The following is a 16,325-nucleotide window of genomic DNA, read 5'->3' as shown; positions in this document are numbered from 1 at the left end:
GCGCGGTTCGACGAGTGATTGGTCCGAGTAAATAGCTGCATCTTGGGATAGCTTCCGTCTTTTGCCCCTATTAGATGGGGAGCGTTCGGTTCGCAAAGGGCTAGACACCGCATTAGGCTCCGAGGGTGTCTTCCTAACCAGGCGGTTAGTGGTGCTACTATCAGCCTGAGGCGGGTGCTCTGTTGCTAGAGAAGGCAAAGGCTCTTGTATAAGGTCTTGTTGTGTCCGACTAAGCACCGTAGGAGGTTCTTGCTGACTAAGCGAACGCTCCTGTGTCCGTAGGGATGAAAACCCTGCGCGGGGCAGAAACTCTTGTGTCCGGTTCCGCGGAGGATAGATTTGGGATCGCCTCAAAGACTCGCTAGCTGTTTCGTCTCCTGGAGGACTGGGAACCTGAGTAGGGAGCCTTGGGGGAGCGATCGGAGAACGCTGAGTTCGGCGGTTCTGGGAAATCGGACTCTGGAACGAAGGCGACTTGCTGTGGGACCTGGCTCGGGACCTGCCGTGTAGGCCACTATCCTGCAGTCTAGGTGTCTTGTAACGGCTGCTACTTCTGTTTTCCTCATCCTGTAGATGTTCCTGCTGTATAGGATCCTCCGTCTGATGGGGCCTGAGTTCTTGATTCTCCGTGCGCTTGTCTGTAAACATGGTTGACTTGGGAAACTGGGCTACACGTGTCTGGCTCTTCGGAGGATATATGGCCAACCGTCCCGACGGCTCTTCTCCGGCTGGTTCGGCTCCGGGGAGATCGGGGACTAGAGGAGGACTGGGTGGCCGGATAGGAGATCGATTCGACGGCCCTCCCTTCGCCCGATTTGGCCCGTCATCGGTCTCCTCAGTTTCTGTCGTAGGAGATTGCTGTAAAGGGCTCTGTGTCTCATCGAGCCCCTGCCCCTGAATGACCAGACTCTTATGGAGCTGGGGCTCTTGCGTGGGATTCCGCGGAGACTTCCTCGGCGGCATTTCTATAGCTGTGTCAGCCCCTGGAGGGCTGGGAACTGGAGTAGGGCTGTGGGGGAGGATTATAGATCGTGGAGGCCCAACTTTGGGCTGCTCTCGACGGCTTCGAGAGTTAGGATTTCGGGGGACGGGGGACCTGTAGCGTTCATTAGGATTGCTCTTCTCGGCTCGATGTCGGGCTTCTGCTCTCTGAGACCGCGCAGGGTCCCGTGTGGGATCGGCTATCGGCCCTGGGATCGGCTCTTGTACCGGCCCCTCTTGTGATGTGTTCTGGCTCTCTGGCACTTCAACGGGCTCAGGCGCTCGGGATTGTCTCGCTAGCTCTTCTGTAGCTGTTGGGCCGGTAGGACCGGGAGGCAAGATTGGGGACCGTGGCGGCCCCGCTTTAGGCCGTTCTCGGCGGTTTCGGGAGATGGGAGTCCGGGAGGAGGGGGATTTGCTGCGTGGCTTGCTATCCCGCCGTCTGGGCGGCCTGCGATCGCTGTTCCGATCGCCTCTGGGAGGCGGAGTCTCAAGTGTCTCGGCAAGCACTGACGCTTGCACGTCTACTGGCGTTGGATTGGGTATTGGCGCTTGCGTCCCATCAGGTAGAGGCGGAGTGATCTCCTGCATAGGGAAGGAAAGCTCATGCCGAACTTCTTGCGTTTGGCTGGGTAGGCTGGAGGCCTGACCTCCGTGTGCAGAGAGCAGGGTCTCGTTGACCTGCATCGGTTCCTCAGGACCTGCGTCTCGTGTGACCTGTTCCTCGTCGTCGACCTGCATGCTTAGCCCACCCGGAGCAGACCAATTGATTGGCATTTCTGGTCCTTCAGTCATGTACGAACAAGGGCCGAAAAAGGCCTCCATAAAATCCTTTTGCACGAAGGCTGCCGTCACGTCTCTTCTACAACCGGCTTGTTGGAGGGTGGGCAGGAAGGCGTCGCGCCGCAGGTCAAAGAAATTTCCAACGGATGGCTTTCCGCCTCGCCAGTCCTTTGCTTGCGTATCCCTATTCCACTCCATCGGACGTGGCAACGGGGGCGCTTCGGCGAGCCCACGACTGATTTTTGTCGTGCGAAAGCCAAGTTGTCTCGCTCGGGCGCGGCGCCGGAAGACGTACCAATCGTCCTTGCCAGCTGCCGGGGGGGGCTCACCGCGCCTGTCTTGGAGCAGCGGGTCGTTCGATAGATGAGGAAAGTCCCTCTGACCGTCGAGGAAAAGCAGATAGCAGGCCAATTCCGTGTTCAAGGAGAGTAGACGCTGAACAACGCCTTCCGCAACCTCCACGATAGGCTCGGCTGTTGGTTTCCAACATGCACGTAGGCTCTGGAACAGAGCGTCGCCTCCATTCCTCCTTAACTTATCGGGCTCATCGTCGACGATATATTTTCTCAAGATCTTGGCCCCGATCGAGAAATATATCATGTTTTGGTGCAACGTCTCGAAGCTAGGAACAATGACGTTGAGGGAGAATAGGTTTTGTTTAATCCTTTGCCGGACCGACGCGTCTTTTACGCCACGGAGAAATTGGCCCGTATCTACCATCCGTCGGATATAGCGTCTATCGGCGCTATTCGAGGGATTACGGCGCTGTACGCAGCTGATAGAGTCGTCGTCGAAATATGGTACCAGGGGGGGATTGCCGGCTGTGATCTTCCAAAAAAAGATGTCGAAGATGCGGCGGACGTATCGTACCAAGTTCTCGGAGCAGAGTAATGCGAGATACTTGTGCCATATTCCGAGCTTGAATCCTCTCCTCATGCCGGGAAATTGGAGAACCTCCCAGAGTGATTCTATGATGTCCTTGTTCTTGAGTTTCCCGTTTTCCTTCCGGAGCAAAAGGTTGAGGATTTTCTCTTTGTCTTCTGACAGCTCCAGTCTCCAACTCTCGGCTTTATCCGTCTTCCCAAGCTCAAAACTGAAGATGCGATAGCAGATTTCGCCGTCTGGATATTTGGTCTGGCGCGAGAAGATCGATACGTTGGGATTGCGGTAAAGCTTCACGGGCCAGTAAAAATTTTTCCCAAACCTCCTTCGAGCCGCGGCGGTTCTCTGCCGTCCATCAAGACAGAGGATGCATCTCCGAAGAGGTACCAGTGGGTATTTGCCTGTTTGAATGGTGCTCCGCAACTCGGCTTCGGAGATGCCGAGTGCGAGCAATACTCTGTTATATGTCGCGGCATTGATTTCGCCCTTGATATGATGCTCCCATTTGTCGGGCCGGCAATCCTTCCCGAAGAGGCGGGAAAGACGCCTAACGGCTGCCGCGTCTTGGCCTCTTCCCCTACCGGGCTGGTAGGTAAAGGCATTCAACGGAACTCGAATAATGCCGACAATACGTTCGTCTGCCATTGTCGATGCAAAGGATTGAGGCCCAGAGACCTCATACTCAGCAGTTTGGTTCGCCATAAATCTACGTCGAGTATAATGAGATTGGCGCCCTGTAACCGGGGATAGAGGAGCCCCCGCCCGAGACCGGGCAAGCCGATCCGCGTTTGCGGGTGCTTGGCAATCCTGTTTGCCTGACCTCCCGGATCCGGGATGCCGGGTCCGCTTCGCCACCCTCTCAACTCCCGCCTCCGGAAGCACAAACACAGATCCAATCGTGATCTGTTGCTCTGGTGAGTTCGAAGGTGGGCTAAGCGCGGGGATCCTTCTGGGTCTCCCTTGCAACCCAATACAGGAGTTTTATTTAGAGCAAGATAATTTTAACAACAAGACCGGCTAGCCACGTGACCTCACGAACTCAAACAGCTCGCTAGTGGACCTCGCTTCGCTGCAGGTGGAGATGTTCAACAGGGTGTGGGAGAGGAGCATGCTGATATACTGGCTAGATAAACAATCTGGCGTCGACGTACTGGAACCAAGGCCCGTGGTAGGATTCTGAGGCGCTGGGGGCGCAAGTGAGGGGAACGACAAAGAGGGTACTGGGACAGAGCCTAGAGAGCTCAGGGGGGGGAGTGGTAGGTAGGTCGGGTTGCGATGAAGTGGGATGGATGGTTCGTTCCCGATAAATCAAGTAGTACGAACGCCAAGTCATATCATATTATAAATATTCTTCCGTTATGTTTGCATGCTCTGTTGACATGGATATCGAGTTTCAACCCCCTCGACAAGCATATGTTCGAATTCATAGATAAATATATCAACCCCCTTTAACCAACCGTACAACGTCTGCCTAAAGGTTCCTATGTTCACTGCGGCATCTAGTGCAAGAACGTGCGGAATCTCAATCTCGGCGGGACCGAAGCGTTCTTGAAGAGCGCGCAGGACCGGGGAGAAGCTTGGGTACTGCGAAAGCCACAGCATCTGATTCGCGGACGCTTTGACAGCGATAAAAGAGGCGGGCAGCTCTTCGCGATTTGCTACCTTCCAGCCGCCGCCGTCGCCCTTGATTATTCCTTCTTGGAAGGAACTAACTCTACATCCACATGATGTAATGTCCTCTGTGGAAGTCAGTCTGGGAATCTCTCCTTTATCTTCGGCTTCTTTCTGTATATCCTGCAGGCACAACGGCAAAGCACGTCTCAGCTCTATATACTCTGACGCTCTCGTTTTGATAGCGACGACTGCCTCCGTAGCGCCTATGGCGAGGATCTGGATAAACGACCAGCGCTTCGAGGGTAAAGTGGGTTCAGCAAGCATCCATAGGATGCTATTCGTATGCTTTCGCTTTGCAAGCCATGCAAGCTTTTTGGTGGTTGCATCGCTCCTCAGGAATGCTAGGCAATTGAAGACCCGAGAGTATGTTCGAGCGACTTCCTGTACGGGCTCTGTATGAAGAAAGAAGATGGTTGTAACCAATCGCCAGCACACCATCAATTCAGTTACAAATCAAAAGATCGGGGACTGGATTTTGCACTAGCTCAGGCCGCATCATAGACGAATTGGAGGTTGGCAAGATTCATTATTGTATTTGTTTTCATGGGTGTAGGTTGCATTTATAGCAAATGGCAGAGCCCCGTGCTACCGGAATCCCGGCGAAAATCTGGGCCAAGGATGGAAATCGAAGCACAGATCCTACCACACCAGATCCGGGGCTCCAGGCCACACCTGAATCCATGGATCCAGGCCACACCCGGATCCGTGGCTCCAGGCCACACTTAGATCCATGGATCCAGGCCACACCCAGATCCGTGGCTCCAGGCCACACTTAGATCCATGGATCCAGGCCACACCCAGATCCGTGGCTCCAGGCCACACTTAGATCCGTGGCTCCAGGCCACACCTAGATCCCCGGCCACACCCAGACCCGGCCACACGCAGATCCCCGGTCACGCCACAGCTCCAAGCCCTACCCAGATCCCTGGTTCCAGGCCATAGCCGGTCCGGCCCGGACACCCAGACCAGTGACATCCCACATTACACAGAGGTCTTGGCTGCCGGGCCAACCGACAGCTCAGGCCACGCTGACATTCCAAGCGACGTTACATTCCGGGTACCAAACGCCGCTTCAAAGAAACAAATCTAGTTCAAGAGCGGGCAAAGCTCTGCCTGATTTGCGCAGCCGAAAACTGGCGCATATCCAGGGAATGGTTTGTTCTGGCTGCGGCCTCTGCCGCTCTGGCAAGACGAGTGCAGATGCCTACGAGCCGGTCCGGACAGGTATCCAGGACTGTGGTCCCTACCAATCTCAGAGTCGGGTTGTGTATCCTTTTGAAGTCTTTACTTTAGGACTGTCAGTCGAAGGAAGATCTTGCGGGAAGAAGCCACATACACGATCAGTTCAGCTGCATCTGAATAGACTAACACAAAGAGTGGCGATACTGTCGCCAGGTAGCTCCATCTTTTGCTAAATCGTTTCCGGCCTCGTCTTAGCTTACACCTCAACTCGTCTGTGTTCGAGTGCGTTTCTTGAGCGCTTAGATATATATCCATCGCGATATGCGCGTCCCGGTAGTATGGTTCGCGGTGGATTCTCCCATTGTGTCTATCGGACTTTATAATAGCTTCTAGGGAACCAAAGAGCCGCATGAGATGAACGTTGGCGAGCCGTTGTAGCATGGTGTTGCCTCGCCCGCAGAGAACGCTGTCCACGGCTTTAAACGCAGTTATGATACGAGGATCTGTGCTAGTGATGCCGTTTGGTAATGTAGCGTTGCGGAGCAATGCCATCCAGTCTAGTACAGTTTTCTCGCAGTTGTCAGCAAAGGTGCCAACCGGATCATATCCAATGAGCCTATAGCCGAGGGAAGTCGCTCTGTTAGCTCTCCTTTCAGCGTCCCGGGGCCTCCCTTCTTGAACTGTTTCTCTAGAAGACGAACTAGCCCTCGCCCTAGATCTACCGTTACCATCGCATTTATATCGAGAGGGTCTCTGCGTTTCTAGTTGTTGTAGCTGCGATTGCGAAGCCTGCAAAAGCTCTAACCTGGTGTCGCTTATGTACGCATCAGCGTCTCGGTATGCATATAAAGGCTCGAACGCTAACGCGTTGTTTGCACCTCTCATCTTATAGCTGACATCTGCTCCTACGAGCGTTTCGATGTCCATAGGCTCGACAGGTGATGCGTTTGTACCGCCTGTCTTGCAGTGTACTTCGACGTCCGTATCGATGTCCATAGGCTCGAAAGCCGATGCGTTTGTACTCTCCGTCCCACAGCTAACACCTACTTCGGTGTCCGCATCGATGTCCATAGGCTCGAGGACTGCTTCTCCCTTGTCCTCCAAGTCTAGCGCTTTGAACATCTCTGCGAGTTCATTTTGATTGCTTCGCCCGCCGGCGGACGCTCTCTTCCTCCGCCATGTATGCTGCGGCATAGATGAATCTTATATCTGATACTTGGTGACCTCGCTCAGGGTGACGCTGCGGAATTATGTTAGGAGGACGGTTTAGATGAAGGCAAATATGAGAACTAGGCTGTAATATACAACTTGAATTGGTAGACGGATCCCCGGTCCGGGACGCTTCCAGGGCTCTCGGTGGCCGCAGAACCCTGGCTCCCGGACTGCGGACGGCGGCCCCGGGTTTAGGAGATTCTGAGGAAAGGACTGCTCTGTATAGAGCCTTGGTCTAGAATATCCCACAGCAATAGGGCCTGTCGAGAAGGCACTTCGAGGTTGAGCTCGCCGGGTCATGAACGTGTAAGATCTGGCCCAGTCTCGGCTTGATCCGGCTTGCGGTGCTGTTGGCCTGATTATTCATCAGAGACCAATGACACTGCTTGTCTGCGACCCACATTTAGTGGTCAGTTCCAACCTCTGAATGTGGGGCTCCCGCAACACTCGCTTGAGCCGCAAGACCCCTACCCACCTGGTTTGCGTCCATTCGCCCGTCCCAAACCCCCCGGGACGCCGAGCTAGATGATGGCACCCTCGTTTTGACGCGCCTCACAGGTGAATCGCTCTCGCGGGAGATCCGCCCTGCAAGATCGGAATATGGTCGGCAGTATATTGCGCTCTTGTGATGGCGGAATGACAGGAGCGCTTGAGCAGCTTCGGCGACCTCAAAGCTTGTCGATCTCAACGCCGATCCTGTGATCCGACAGCGAGGCCCCTGCTATTTAGGGTGCGGTACATGACGGCGGGCTCCCTCAACGAGATAGTACTGGTTCTGGGAGGTGAGGTCAACGCTCCGGGCGGCAACCCCATTACGCTGTTGATGTACGCCGTCGAGAGCCAGTAAGTTGACGGTGTCAGTCCTCCTTGCAGCGGGTGCTGGATCCGAACCGGCGGTCTCGAGAGGAGCTACTACTACCAGTGGACTTCCAAGGGGAGTGTAACTAACCTCGATTTGCGGTACAGGGAGTACCCCGAGAGCATAAAGCCTTCAGTAAATCGAATCCAACAGGTCTATCTGGCGGAGTCTAGGATTCTACTGCCGTCTCACCTAAGCCCGAAGACATAGCGGCGCTAAGTTGCCAGCTTCGTTGAAGCCGTCAATGCGGACATCTCTCACGGGACCGTCGGCGCCGAACAACACCTGCCGACATAGACCCGCAGAAGCTCGCAGCTAGGTAATATATATAAGAGGCTGTAGTAAGTGATGCTTCGCATATGTAAGGTTAGGCTCTTGCGATACTACGCGAGGCTCAATCCTCATGATTTTAGGATTGTAGGAATTTGAGAGATCGTATCGCGGTGCCAGACAACCACGGCAGTTTTCTAAATATACAATCCGACCTGCACACAGCGATTAGTTTTTGGGATTTAACGATCAGAATCTGTTTCTCATACGAATTTGTATAGGACATCGTTAGTGTCGGAGTTTAAAGATAATATCGTAAGGATTCCTGCTTAGTAGTACACACAAATCGTTATATTCGTTGACCTCTAGGCCCTGATGACCCTATATAAATAGTACTATAATGGCTAAGAATCGTACACAGAGAGCGACAGTAGCCTTCAATCGCAGTATAGCTGTTAGAACTGCCTATCTATTTTACGCAAATGCGAACCTCCTGAGCTGGTGAGAGCGAGTGAGAGCCTCAGTCGTTCCATTTTGGGTAAAAAGTGGGTACCTCCAATGTGTCTGAAGAGTATATTGGCTAAAGATTTAGATATCGATGTTCACCGTAGGTCCCGCCTAGGATTGACTTCTCTTACTCTATACACAAATTAAAGGGAACGAAAATATAGAAGATGGAAAGGACAGGCGACTCCCTCATGCATCCACCTCCATCCCGACCTCTTCCAATTCGGAGTCCTCCTCCGAAGAGGAGTCCTCGGTGGAGGAATCCTCGGAGGAGGAGTCTTCCGAAGAGGAGTCCATCCTTTTACGTTCTCTCGGCTCTGTTACAATCTTTTTCTGGCCAGACAGTTTTCTATGCTTGTTCAGATCGGCGGTTCCGTCGCTGAACTTCCTGCAGTATACTGATCTGGACCAGGCCGTGAGAATTTTCTCGTCTCTGTGGTACCCAATGAAATATGCCACCGGCCACTGATCCCTGTATTCCTGCCTCGCACACGCGTAGTTCAAAATGACTATATCATTCTTTACGCAACCCCGCAAGTCTTTCCCGTTGTTTGGCTTTAACGTTAAGGCTTTGCCCTTCGCAGTATCATGGAACTTTTTCGTTTCGTCTGGATATTCCGACTGTTTCACCAGTATGAGTCTTTCTCCAGCATCGCGCTTGGCATTCGGGAGTCTTGGAACGCGGACCACTAAAAACATCCAGATGGAATAGGTGATCCGACCGGTGGTCGGCTCCCCGGTGTCATGATCGCGGCTAAGACTGATGACGTTCCAGCCCTCGGTTTCTGGGAGCAGCCGGGCTTCCTTCACGATCCGATCTCTATGTTCTTGTGGGTTGCGAACCCAGGGGAGTTTGTTCTTGCTCTTCTTCCCCCCGCCCTTCTTGTCCTTCTTGTCCTTCTTGTCCTTCTTGTCCTTCTTGTCCTTCTTGTCCTTCTTGTCCTTCTTGTCCTTCTTGCTCTTCTCGCTGACTCGCGGATGCTGTGTTCTATATGCATCATATGCGGCTTTGAACTCAGCGTCGGTGCCGATTTCTTCCTCAAACTCCGCCATCATTTTAGGGTTAAGGCTATGCAGAATGCAGATGCTGAGTAGCTCGGTCTCGGAACTGCTTGGGAATTGTCTCAGAACGTATTCCCCAACAAATTTGATGTCGGCCAACTCGCGGCCATGCCTTTCACAGCATTCTGCTATCGCTCGCAACGAAGTGCGATCCCCTCCGAGTTTTGCTTCAAAAAGCGGCCAAGGGGTGTTGCTCTGTGGGTTGTTCTTTCCGGTGTTCTGTCCATTGTTCTGTTGGCTGTTCTGGGCCGGATTCTGGACTGGTTTGTTCTGGGCTGGTTTGTTCTGCGTTGGGCTGTTCTGGGCTGGGTTGGTCTGGGCTGGGTTGTTTGGGCTGTTCCCTTCAGTGTTCTGGCTGGTGGCGGTCGGCTCAGTGACGGTTTGCTTAGGAGTCTTCTGGTCAGAGCTCTCTGGTTCAGGCGTTGAATCGTAAGTTGTGGTAGCAGCGGTGTCAGGTGAGACGCGCGTGGTAACGGTTTCGGGAGTAGATCGCGTGGGGGAAGACGGACTTGTACTCCTCCCAGATTCCGCCCCGTTATCGTCTCCCGATCCGGAGGCTACTGATTTGTCCTCCAGTTGTGAATACTCTTTAACGAGCTTCTGATATGCCGATGTGAATGCCTTTTTTCTTTGGACCCAATCTAGAGGATACTTCTCAAGTTTCTCAAATTCGTCCGCATAGTAGTCCGGATTGGGCGCTATTTTTTTGATCTCCCCCAATGCGTGTTGCCCTATGTATTTGACGGATGGGAAATCGGGATGTTCATCGATGAAGCGCCGCACCTGGCGGGCCAACAGGCTGCCGACATTCTCCTGGCCGTCGTTGCCATTCTCCTGGCCGTCGTTGCCATTCTGTCCGCCGCGAGCACTCGACATCTTTCGAGTGGGGAAGGTGTCAGGACGTTAAGTCGACTCAGGAAACGGTTTAGCTAAAACGTTGACAGAGTTGTGGTATAAGGTTGAGATGTTCTCTATCTGAGTGCGACTTGCTGATTTAATAGTGCTAGTGCATCCCCGTAAACCCTGGAACCCGGGAGCAGCTGGAAGTTTGGTGGAATCTCCCTGGACCGGGGAGTCCGGTGACAGCTGGAGGCCGAGTTTCGGGGCGCGTAACCCTTATCCGGGACCGGGAACCAGGAAGCCTGGGTCCGAATTGCGCAGACATAGATATGAAGACGACGAGGGACGTTTCGCCCTGTTCCAAATCGCAATTTTTTGTTTGTTTATATGGATAACACAAGTCGCCTCGGTTGACCACATGGACCTTATCGTGGTGTACGCTATTGCCTTTGTATCTTTCCTACTCCTTTATCCAGTCCTGAGACTCTTGCGGCGCTTAATGCGGCGCTTAGTGCAGCATTTGGAGCCGCGTTTACACTCATTGGCATTGCTGTTGCGGTCTGTAATCACCGGTATTCCTGTGCTGTTTACCCGCCATGTTCAATATCCCCTCCTTCTGCCAAGGAGGTACTGGATGAGCATCACTCGTTTGGAATTTGTGATTCTTGTTTTGTATCTCGGTGCCAATGGCGCGTTCCTCTTTCTGGGAAGAGCGAACGTCGGGTCGATGGCGGCGATGTTGGCCGTTATCAACGCGGTGCCGCTGTTCCTCGGGGGACGCACAAACCCGCTCGCAGACTTCGTTGGTATCCCACTATCGACGTATTATATTTTTCATCATTTCATCGGTAGAGTCGTGTTTGCGGAAGGCGTCTTGCACGCCGCGCTAGCCCTCAGGCGGTCGCGGTACGATCAAGTTAGTACGTCGGGCTACATCGTAAGTCGGCCTACTCGCTGTTTACGGCCGAGCTAACAGAGGAAGGGTTCTGGAGGACTCCTTCTCCTCTTCTGCACTTCCATCTGGCTTGTGCGTCGGTATTTCTTCCGGAGCTTTGCGAAAATACACTTTATTCTCGCGCTCGCGACGCTCGGCGCCACCACCTGGCACACCCTTTGCCAGACGACCAGGCAGGCCAAGATACCCGTTTTCCTTTCCGGAGGATTGTGGGTATCAACGACCGTTTATAGGTGTATTAGGATCGCATTCTACACTACCGGAGCGAAGATAACGCGCGAGACCGGGGATTCGGAGTTCTCGCGGATCCAAGTACATCGCGACTCTCGCGTCCGCTTCTACCCGGGATGCTATTTCTATATTTTCCCGTCGGGGAACCTCCTCCACTATGACTCGCTCGGCAGTTTTCCGATGGCGCTGATGTGGTACGGGCCCGGCAGGGAACTAGAGACCGACGTAGCGGAAGACCTGGCTTTTCTAGTCTCGCACAACAGCCGCCCTCTCCGCTCCCTACGGTTCGGAGAAGGGGAGAGGCTGCTCCTGGACGGCCCCCACGGGCAGAACCTTGGTCTGCAACGCTTCGAGACCGTGATGCTCGCAGCCCACGGGGTCGGGATCTCGGGTGTCCTTTCCTTCGCCCTGTATCTCTGCGAACGCCGAGGCTCTCGGGGACGGCTCCGCCGAGTGAATCTCTTGTGGAGCCCAAAGTACTGCAAGAAGGGTCCTAGTCATGGGCCCTCAGAAAAGGAAAAATAAATGTCGGCTTCTCTCTGCCCAGATGGCCAGTGGTCTTCATCCCAGTTCAACATAGAGCCGGGTTTGGCGAAATCCTCAACTGTCGAATTAAAAAGCTCCGCCGCGTTCTAGGGGGCTGCTGACGCCTGAGGTATATGGCGGCGGTGATCCCTGAAAGAATGCTGTGTCTGTTATTGTGACCGAAGGGCTGTGTTGGGTCGTGGCGCGGCTCGCCCTCTTGCTTGCAGCTCGTTCTTTCAGGTCCTGGAAAATGGTTGCCAAAGTTTCGTGATCATCTTTGTCGTCATCGCAGCCGGCGTCCGAGGAACAGTCGCTCTTATCACCTGCATCCCAGTCACTGTCATCATCATCGTCATCCATGTCGCCTGCCGCCATACTGCCATCCTCATCAACGGCTGTGTCTGCATCTGTGTCGTCAAGCCCACGGACGAGTTTGGGCCGCTTTATCCTCTCTAAACTCAGTGTCTCTGCAGCACTATGCTTGTTTTCTTTCTTCATCGCACGACCCGTTGGCGATCCGCTCTGCATAGCTCGTACGTTCTCCCACATCCAACTTAGACACTCGCTGTCGCTCCACCCCAGTGAACCGATCTGGGACAATAAGTCACCTAACAGTTTCCAAGTCTCGATATTGGCTAGGCCGATGTCGCTTGCCGTGTTGATGAGTATGTCGTCGCTGCCGTGCTTACCATTTCCATCTCCAGTTACAAGACCAGTGTTGCACAACGCATCAGGTTCGCGCTCATCGCGTGATGGTCTTGAAGGAGCTGTTCTTCTGGTTGTGTGGAAATCGAGCACATGCGCTTCATACGCATCTTGTCCATCCACTTCTCGTCCACATCTTGCGCACTGGAAAGGCCGCTTGAATTGCTCACTATGCGTGCGAGTGAGATGCCGATGCATATCCTGGAAAACCTTTCCACAGAGCTGGCAGCGCTGGAATGGACAGCACGAATCCGGCAGGTGGACTTGAGCATGGCCAAGCCACTCGTCTAAGTCCTCGTAGCTCGGTGAATGCTCACATTCCTTACAGGAAACCTGCCCGCTGTGCTCGGTGTGGGTGTGGTTGATATGGCTGGCGAACATGGTAGGTGAAATTCTCGAGCCACAGAAACAACGGATGGCTTTGGCGATAGGGTTCGGAGTGAACTTTGGGCCGTGAGAAGTTGCGCAATGGATAGACCACGCCTCTGAGCCGGTTACTTCGACATCCTTCCCACATCTGGCACAAGCAGGACACTTGAATGGCCGTAAAAGTTGGTCCTCGTGAATCGCCCCGGTATGCCTCGTGAGGGAAAAGTGCTTGGTAAATCGCGCCTCGCAGAGGAGACACTGAAATTGGGGCCCCCTTGTTGCTGCTGTTGTTGTTGCTGCACCAGGGCCCCTTCCACGTAGGTTGTCCAGAAGAAGTTCCATCCAACGGATGTTGCCCGCCCGATCTGCCGGCATATCGCTGGCCTGCAAAAAAAGTGAGCTATGGTAGCTCCGCTGTAAGTCAGCGAAAGGGCAGTCCTCTCCTGAAGGGCCTTAGATCGGATGCCGTCTGTTGGTAAGCCGCGAGCTCGATGCCCATCAATCTGGGCGAAAAACCGGGCTCTCTTGAGGTCGAGGTAAAGGGCCGACAGCGATTTGATTTCAGCGCCGCACCGATCTCGCAACAAGATTCTCTCACGTCCAGTAGCATTCTTGATTGCCTCACGATACGCAGTAATATCGTTGCGACGTTCGAATTCAGCGAGCTCGTGCTTCGTTAGATCGATTGGCGCGTCCTCATCGGCGGTGAAACGGAAGTCATCCTGGGCAGCCAGGAAAGGCCGATCCTGCTTCGCCTCCTCCGTTAAGAGTTCGAGGAGGTTAGCTGAGAGAGATGCCTGGTAACTATTCTTAAACACGTCGATCGAGTTGGAGAATATGTAACAGTGCAGGACCTCCCCGAGCGCGCCTGGGCGGAATCGAGGAAAGTGAGGTTAGCAAGGACTTATCTCTTTTCAGCAGTCATCCAGTGGGCCGCCTACCTATCGTTCTGCCACCTGCCCCAACTCGCAGGCAGTAATAACGAGGAACATCCCTGGCGCCGCTCACGAGACACGTACGCTCCCACACGTTACGCAAAGTGGTGTAGGAAATGTCGACGATGTAGTTGTCCAACATAGATTTCTTCCATCTCAGTGGGACATAGTTAGCCTTCTCTCGAAGGGGCCGAGTGTAGAGATGTTCAGGTGAGGTGTACTCTGCCTCAAAGGCGTTTGACGCGATCCCTAGACATGCGATGAGGTCGGGAAGATCGAAGAGTGGGTCGGGATTGGCCATAACTGTGAAGACGATCCATGGAGACAACTTTGAGTTGCACTTCTGACGCCGCTCAAACTTGATTCTTTTGATGCGGACCTCGCAAGCCAGCCTGGTTCTACCGTCGGGGAGGGTGATGAATGCAAGCTGAAACTGAGAAAACTTCATCCTGCGCAAGGACTTGGGCCGGAAGCCGCCAAGAGCAGACAGCAGGTCGATAATGTGGACGCACAGCCTCGTGAGCGGAGTGCAGGGGATGTAGGCCGCCTTTACCCACAGGTTGAAGAGGATCTTTCTGACAGTCGAAGGCGTCGCCGCGACTTTTTGGTACGGCGAGTCGAGGACCAAGTCCTCCTTCGACGCCAAATTCTCATAGATCCACTGTCGCCCAGAGCCTGGTCATCATTCACGCATCCATATTAGAAGAAGGTATCACTGACCAAGACGACCTTGAATCCAGGCCCTGCAATGCGGCCCTCTACGACGTGGAGCCACTGGAGTCTCCAGAAACGGGCCTTCTTGGGTTGAGCCCGCCTCTTGGGCTCCATGATATAGAAATCAGCGGCGGCAACGAGCCCCCTCCAGACCCCTACAACGCTCGAAGCGTTTGTGACCGTGCGCATCTTTGCGCGCTCGCGCGCGTCGAGAACGAAGCGCATCTGAAATGAATTCCGCACGTAACTGGTAAGGAATACTTGGATCGCCTTGGTCGCTGTATCCCGCTGCTGAAGAAAATCTTCCCCGACGCGAGCGGAGTCTATCTTGGCCAAGTGACAAAAGCTGTGCAACCGGTTCAGCACGAAAGGTCACTCGTTCCAACGAAGGTTGCTTACCCTTCCCAGAGCTTCCATATCCGATCCCTTTCACACCTTGTGGACTCGTCCACAAGAGGACCGTTATGTTTCTTTTAGCCCTTGGCATCCTCGAAGAGCCCTTGGAGAGCCAGCTCCTGCTCAGCGGGCTGAGCGGACATCTGGTCGAGCCAACCACATCGAGCAAGATAGCCGGCCATCGCTTTGGTGTTATTGTGAGGAAACAATAGTAGAAAGAAGGACGCCAGGGCCTTGTGGTGACCTCAAAGTGACGGGCGAGACAACACAAGACGGATAACGAGGAAAAGACAAAGGGGAATAAGAAGGAAGAGACGGGCCTGGAAGGGGTGGGAGAGGGTAAGAGCAGATGCCCTTCCATGAATCCTGCGCAGTTTACAGCGAACCTCACTCCCGGCTGCCGGCCCCCCCTTTCATCCATGGCCCACGGTAGGGGTGGGAAAGAAGAAATCCGGCCATGTTATGGAATTGCTCGGGAAAACGAACAGACAGACAGGGGAAGCATCCGAGAAGACCGGCGTTCCTCTCCGTCTTTCAAGTAACGGCGTCCGAGAAAAGCGGCCGCCCAACCCCGGCTCCGTTTCTGGGCCCGGGAGGGTTGAAGGGGCAATGTGCTCTCACGTGATTTCCGAAATCAAAGAAGGGGGGTCAGGGTTTTCTGTTTTTTTTTTTTTAATAAAGAGAAGAGCCCCACAAAAGCCCCACAAATGTGCCAACACGATCGCGAGTTTTCCAGTAGGTATGGTCGTATGTGACGGACCTTTTCCGCATCATACCCTATAAGGTAACAGCATCAACTCATGGCAAGCCGATCTCACAATGCTTTGAGTTTGTTGCTATCTTATGTAGGTCTTCGTCATCTCAAAATACATATGGATCCCTAGTGCAGAGACATGAATAACGGATAGACGGCGTGTGAAGACAACTCGGAATAGATCTGTTCATTCACGTTACTCGAGTTGCCCATGTGTCTTCCTTGCAGAACTTGAAGCATGCAGTTTTGGTGTACCTCGTCGCCATCACAAAATCACCCTGCGTGGTTAAACGGTTGAACCAACGTCCAGGGGCGCTGAGCTCTTAGCTTCCCTGAGGGATCGGAACTTGAGGACATGAAAATCTCTCGCCTCGCCTATCAAAGACTAGTTGAGAGCTGGAGGATTGGTTGCTGTCAGGCAGTTCTTCATGTCAGAATTGTGTTGAATACCTGGTGGTTGTCAATGGGAATTGCAGCTGAGCAAGGCCG

General features: G+C 53.7%; 7 protein-coding genes across 7 annotated transcripts; 1 reads left to right on the top strand and 6 right to left on the bottom strand.

Moving 5' to 3' along the window:
- Positions 1-112: 112 nt before the first annotated feature.
- Positions 113-3,305, bottom strand: N656DRAFT_844645 (uncharacterized protein; the record flags this gene model as incomplete). Its single annotated transcript, XM_064819149.1, has 2 exons — positions 238-3,305; positions 113-133 (listed from the first exon to the last, which is right to left on the bottom strand). The coding sequence occupies exons 1-2, from the start codon at positions 3,289-3,291 to the stop codon at positions 113-115; spliced, it is 3,075 nt and encodes a 1,024-aa protein (XP_064670641.1). The 5' UTR covers positions 3,292-3,305.
- A 370-nt stretch (positions 3,306-3,675) lies between these two features.
- Positions 3,676-5,147, bottom strand: N656DRAFT_641065 (uncharacterized protein). Its single transcript, XM_064810407.1, has 2 exons — positions 5,118-5,147; positions 3,676-4,992 (listed from the first exon to the last, which is right to left on the bottom strand). Exon 2 carries the CDS (start codon positions 4,756-4,758, stop codon positions 4,003-4,005), a length of 756 nt encoding a protein of 251 aa, XP_064670640.1. The 5' UTR covers positions 4,759-4,992; positions 5,118-5,147; the 3' UTR covers positions 3,676-4,002.
- A 189-nt stretch (positions 5,148-5,336) lies between these two features.
- N656DRAFT_640995 (uncharacterized protein) lies at positions 5,337-6,178 on the bottom strand. The gene is made up of 2 exons (XM_064810406.1): positions 5,657-6,178; positions 5,337-5,607 (listed from the first exon to the last, which is right to left on the bottom strand). The coding sequence occupies exons 1-2, from the start codon at positions 6,052-6,054 to the stop codon at positions 5,412-5,414; spliced, it is 594 nt and encodes a 197-aa protein (XP_064670639.1). The 5' UTR covers positions 6,055-6,178; the 3' UTR covers positions 5,337-5,411.
- A 2,361-nt stretch (positions 6,179-8,539) lies between these two features.
- On the bottom strand, positions 8,540-10,288 carry N656DRAFT_797610 (uncharacterized protein; the record flags this gene model as incomplete). Its single annotated transcript, XM_064817666.1, has 1 exon — positions 8,540-10,288. One exon carries the CDS (start codon positions 10,286-10,288, stop codon positions 8,540-8,542), a length of 1,749 nt encoding a protein of 582 aa, XP_064670638.1.
- Positions 10,289-10,988: 700 nt separating this feature from the next.
- Positions 10,989-11,963, top strand: N656DRAFT_797609 (uncharacterized protein; the record flags this gene model as incomplete). The annotated part of the gene is made up of 2 exons (XM_064817665.1): positions 10,989-11,189; positions 11,235-11,963. The coding sequence occupies 2 exons, from the start codon at positions 10,989-10,991 to the stop codon at positions 11,961-11,963; spliced, it is 930 nt and encodes a 309-aa protein (XP_064670637.1).
- Positions 11,964-12,050: 87 nt separating this feature from the next.
- Positions 12,051-12,461, bottom strand: N656DRAFT_797608 (uncharacterized protein; the record flags this gene model as incomplete). Its single annotated transcript, XM_064817664.1, has 1 exon — positions 12,051-12,461. One exon carries the CDS (start codon positions 12,459-12,461, stop codon positions 12,051-12,053), a length of 411 nt encoding a protein of 136 aa, XP_064670636.1.
- Positions 12,462-13,049: 588 nt separating this feature from the next.
- N656DRAFT_640875 (uncharacterized protein) lies at positions 13,050-15,229 on the bottom strand. The gene is made up of 4 exons (XM_064810405.1): positions 15,086-15,229; positions 14,693-15,032; positions 13,979-14,633; positions 13,050-13,905 (listed from the first exon to the last, which is right to left on the bottom strand). The coding sequence occupies exons 2-4, from the start codon at positions 14,909-14,911 to the stop codon at positions 13,163-13,165; spliced, it is 1,617 nt and encodes a 538-aa protein (XP_064670635.1). The 5' UTR covers positions 14,912-15,032; positions 15,086-15,229; the 3' UTR covers positions 13,050-13,162.
- Positions 15,230-16,325: the final 1,096 nt, after the last annotated feature.

This window comes from Canariomyces notabilis (genome assembly GCF_033297395.1).
Source record: "Canariomyces notabilis strain CBS 508.74 unplaced genomic scaffold N656scaffold_9, whole genome shotgun sequence".
Lineage (NCBI taxonomy): Eukaryota > Fungi > Ascomycota > Sordariomycetes > Sordariales > Chaetomiaceae > Canariomyces > Canariomyces notabilis.
The sequence above is the reverse complement of the archived record's forward strand: the minus strand, read 5'-3'. Positions and strand labels throughout refer to the sequence as shown.